The 5,128-nt window shown below is 33.5% G+C and overlaps 1 protein-coding gene across 1 annotated transcript; it reads right to left on the bottom strand.

Moving 5' to 3' along the window:
• Positions 1-1,456: 1,456 nt before the first annotated feature.
• On the bottom strand, positions 1,457-2,278 carry LOC113329454 (major latex protein 146-like). Its single transcript, XM_026576326.1, has 2 exons — positions 2,027-2,278; positions 1,457-1,935 (listed from the first exon to the last, which is right to left on the bottom strand). The coding sequence occupies exons 1-2, from the start codon at positions 2,205-2,207 to the stop codon at positions 1,655-1,657; spliced, it is 462 nt and encodes a 153-aa protein (XP_026432111.1). The 5' UTR covers positions 2,208-2,278; the 3' UTR covers positions 1,457-1,654.
• Between the last annotated feature and the right edge of the window lie 2,850 nt (positions 2,279-5,128).

The following is a 5,128-nucleotide window of genomic DNA, read 5'->3' on the forward strand; positions in this document are numbered from 1 at the left end:
CAATTGAAAAATCTCAGGAAGACCTCAACAATTCCAAGGTTGGTATCTCTATTTAAATGTTATATTTTGTTTATGAATCATCTATAGGTATGATTCATGTTGCTGATAGAGTCACAGACTAGACTATGATCATGTAGTTTTATTTCAAGTTTCTTAGTGATCGAGTAAATGTTTTCGATGGATTGGTGAATATTTACTCTATAGGTAATAATTCAAGTTTCTTATCTTAAGCCTAAGATCACATCTGTAATAGAGCTTGGGTAACAAATACCCGCAAGAACCTTTGATCAACATGCCACCATGGTTGTCATGGCCAGATGGAGGCTTCCTCTATCTTTTGCTGTCTTAGGTCAACACGAAGAGTGCATGGCTTTAAGTCAGGAGGTTGTGGGTTCGACTCCCATAGAGAGCGATTGCCTTAATTATTCTTAATGATTGTTATAAGCAAAACTATTTGTAGTTGCTTTTATTTCAGACTGAGCAGGTGCAAATACTTTTGGATACTGAATTTCTTTTGTTGCAAGGATGTGTGCTTTGTCAAATTCCATTTTTTCTTTGTAATAAGCATTTGGAACTGATGATTACATGTATTTGTTTCATTTGTTTAGTTGGAGGCTATTTAAATAAGGTAAGCAGAGGGCATGCTAAGAAATCAGATTTTCGGTTGACATTTCTTTTTCTTTTGTAAGTGTGCAATATTTGCATCTTCTGCTGATTTTTCTTTTCTTTGTCAATTATTTCCCTGATGTATGTAGTTCCCTTTGTTGATTTTTCTTTTCTTTGTTAATTAATGACATCTTAAATCTTCAGCTGACTAGACTAGCTCATCTAATTATTTGAGGCATGTGATTCATCAGGTGTTGCTAACGGGTCGAAATGGTTGCAAATATTTTATTAAGAAGATAAATAACGTTGGGCATTAGTAGTTTCAAGATGGGTTAATACGGTTCTAGGTCCGTTAATTAGGACTGATTAAGATTGATGGCGTGCACATAATGATATAGAAGGAAACCCTAATTTGTGTATTTATCAGCTCGTTGCATTCACAGTCTACATCCACCCAAGTTTCTCTAGCTACTTTCAAAGTTCTATCCAGAAATAGAAAAGAATTGCATACCCTTGAGTTGAAATATCGGCACTCTTATACCTAATTGGTTCTTGGAAGGGGCCGTATCTTGGTAATGCAAATAGAACCATAAAAAAAATGTAAAGGGAATTCCCGTTGCCAACCTATTTTATTTAATTTGGAAAATTATCATGCCGATAAAGGTTATAGAGATATGATTTAACATGCACCTCAGCATATACCAGGGACCATTTCTACTGTTTTTCAATTCCACTACCAGCAGGTCAATCAATGATCAATCACTCCATCTCCTAAGATGAAATGTTCTAAACTGAGGCAGATTTTAAATGCAAAGGTGGATTTCATATCGGAGGCCGATTATGTGGAAACTTAGCAAGCAATGTACACGGATTTTAAGTCACCATGCATATCTTGGGTTACCATGATAATATTAGATCACATGGAAGATTTACTATTGGACATACACTTAAGAAGTCATACAACTTTGTACTGATGTTATGTAGTATCTCTACACAGCTTTTATTGCAAAATCGTGGTTGATACATTCATGCGTACATATAGAGATGTTTAACCCTGTCTGAGTATCCGAGAAGGCAACTCTATGGAAATCAAATGCAGCAAGTCGATAAAAGCATTTGGAATAGGGAGATCTCCTTTGGCGTTCTCAAAAATTACAGACCATTTCACCAAACAGGATCCCTGACCAGTCGGAGTAACTGAGACCAGTTTGATCTGAAAGCTTCTGTAAAGATTCATCACGTCTCCTCCCTCCAAAAAGTTCCAAGTAATGGATCTATTTTCACTGTTCACAGCTATCATCTCGGACTTCTCTGTGATGAAACGACCACCTGTTCATGAAAAACCAAGTTACAGACATATAATTTTTGAAACGAAAACAATTAAAACAAAAATATGTATGTGTTATAGCTTCTTAAATACCGAGTTCCAGTTTCCAGAGCCAGGCACTGCCAACACTAGGTCCATCTCCTTTGATAACCTGAATGCTCTTATAAGTTTCCGGAAAGTGATTCGCGAGTTGGGTTATTTTGTTCTTGAAAAATCCATAAAACATATCGGCGGCGCACTTGATTTCAGCTTCAAACCCCATTGCATCAGCCATGGCCGCTTCAGTGATGATTTGAAATAATTATCGGAATCCAGCAAGTGATATGCTCACAATCACATGTGGTTATATTATATATATAGAAGATTGACCTGCGTACACATATACTTAAGTAATATCAACTGGAAACAGGAAACCTAACTTGGGTTAATTTATCAATTGGTTGCGTGTACACTCAACATACACTTAGCTAAGAAAAATAAAAATAAAAAACAAGAATATACTTAAGTGGAAATGTGGGAAGTCCTATACCTCATTGGTTCTTGCAAAGGACCGGATATTGAAAAAAAAAATGTAAAACAATTCCCCACTGCTAAACTATTTAAAGCTGGCCTCTCTTAAATATAGTTCATTGTTTTAAATAACTAGTTTATCACCCGTGCGATGCACGGGTTTATTTCTTTGTGAAATTTTGTGCTTATGTTTAAAACTAATTTCTACCAAAACCTAAAAATTATAAAAACAAAAATGGTAAAAAGCAATAAGCTAATATTTAAGTTGGTGCCCAAGAAAATAAAACAAAAAAAAGGATAAAACAAATATGAATTTTGTGGGAGACAATGCATTGAAAATGAAATTCTTTGAGCATTCTTTGACATCTTATTTTTCTTGGCTAACACTCTTCCACCTCTTCACTGTCCCTATTAGGAATGGTCGCTATCTTGGACACAAATATTCTTCATTTTCTCTTTGTCTTGGTTCCCATGTTGAAACCAAAAAAACAACAAATATAAAAAAAATATTTATTATCCTCAAATCATTAAATATTGCCAAAAAATCTTCTAGGTTGTTCTCCTTCATAATATTATGTAAATGTATCATTGTACTTCTTGAAAAATATCGGTACGAAGGTAGTAATTATTAGGATATCTAATTCCCGATACCTTTTTCCAGAGCTTTTCGATGTTACATTACATGAACTGTTTTCTACTTACATGATTTAATTGTCCTAAGCAGTTTAACAAGGAAAAAACATCGCCCCGGCTACGATGTGGTCAGGCCAAATCCATTTTGTATGCGGCCCCTCTTCATTTTCTGACACCTATTTAACTAAAAAACTTGCCCCCTCTAAATCCCCTTAATTGTTTCACTTTTTAAGAAAAAATAGGAAGTTATAAAATGAAAAAAGAACAGCAGTTAGGTAATAAAACTGTTTTCCAAAAAATTTCTTACTTTATGCGACGTGTCATCATTTAAAGAGGGACCACATACTTGAAGTATGTGGCCCGACCACATCGTAGCCACACCGAAAAAACATACCATTTTCCTCGAGTAGTTTAAGAAGATAAAAATGTAATTCTTTCAGCTCCATTACGTGTTTTCTTTCGAAACGCGCACCATCATATTTTAAAACCTCTGATTTGTGGTTTTTATAAAGAAGATAATTAGGGTTGGACATATATATTTTTGTTGACTACTGAGAATTGTTTCTATATGTTGTTTGGATTTTAAAGATATTTGGTCTCGATTATTTAGAAAATGTACATTTATGCACATTTGGTAAGAGTGATAGGTCTCAGCGAGATCAATGCATTTACAGAGTGCCAGGGTAAAGACTGAATTGCACCATGAGAATTGTGAGTATTCATCAACTTAATTAAGGTTAAGAAAATGGTCTTAATTTGTTAAATAACTTGTTAAGCAACAATTGATGTGAAAGGTGATTGTTCTGCAAGGATTTTTCAAAAGGTATCATTGCTAGCTAACTCCACAAAACATGCATATGATCTGCAAAATCGCTCCATAATATGACAGGAAAAACTACTCCATAATGCTGGAAGTTGGAACTAATGAATTCGTGACTTAGAAAAAATCTATCAAAACAATACATGCATACTTGTAGTTCCTAAAATATCAAACAAAGTTATTCTTAAGAAAAAACAACCTAAAATTCAGCAAAAAACTAATAGAGAAACTCTAAATAATTAGTCCAAAAGGAAACAAATTTAAAACTAAATCATAATAGATTTGTATTCACCAATCACATGTTGTAGGCCACTGATTGGTGAACAATACGGTATAATATAATCCGGTATTATCAGATATGTATTGACACACATCCCGTGAATTATTCTTCTTGATGAAGATAATTTTCAAATTTGTTGGTCCATCCGATGTATTTGAAATGCCAATGTATGTTAGATTTTCATTTTCACCAAAAATTCTACTCTCAAGTATAATCAGGCGTTGTGTAAACCTTGTGTCGTTCCCAGTTCTCATCCATTTGAATAAATAAAATGTACCTTTTGAGTCACGACTATGAACTCTCCAAGAATTCATCAATTTTGGTTAAGTTTATGAGCCACTTTTTGAGTGTGATAGTGAAGCTCGGTACATGTCGAAAAAATTTGTTTGAAATGCCATGTGACATGGAAAATAAGTTTTCCTCATATGGTAAATATGGAAAATTTTGATTAAAAATATAAATTTAATTATGTTCGGTGGGACCATAATGAATAAAAAATATATTTATGTTTGTGTGGTGGGGTATTTATAAAAATTTTAGTATTATAATATATTTAGTGGGACCCTTTAAATATAAAAGTACATTAGAATAATTAAAAAGTATGAGAGAAAGAGAAATTATATATCATATATATAAAATTATTCGGAGATGGAAAGACCACTGAGCGATAGAGTCTCTATCGCCCGACTCCATAGCATATGTTTGTATATATGTTATATTTGACATAGAAGCATATTTGTTTGGCAATTTGGCATACCCATAATGAGTGCATATATAAAACAACTATAATGATTCTACATGCATAGGAATAAGCCTAGTGATTATATCAAAATTTGTTTAGAGGATAAGAAGCTTGCATTCTACTACCATAGTTATCTTTTATGTATTCTCCAAAACATCTAGCTACACAATATATGTGCCATATCTAGCAGTAACCACACTATAGTCTAAT

Source organism: Papaver somniferum, unplaced genomic scaffold (genome assembly GCF_003573695.1).
Source record: "Papaver somniferum cultivar HN1 unplaced genomic scaffold, ASM357369v1 unplaced-scaffold_117, whole genome shotgun sequence".
Lineage (NCBI taxonomy): Eukaryota > Viridiplantae > Streptophyta > Magnoliopsida > Ranunculales > Papaveraceae > Papaver > Papaver somniferum.

Excerpts from the sequence above, each read along its gene's own strand:
- LOC113329454 (XM_026576326.1), bottom strand. The coding sequence starts at position 2,207 with ATGGCTGATGCAATGGGGTTTGAAGCTGAAATCAAGTGCGCCGCCGAT. Across the intron at positions 1,936-2,026 it reads GCTCTGGAAACTGGAACTCG|GTGGTCGTTTCATCACAGAG; the intron begins GTATTTAAGAAG and ends TTTCATGAACAG.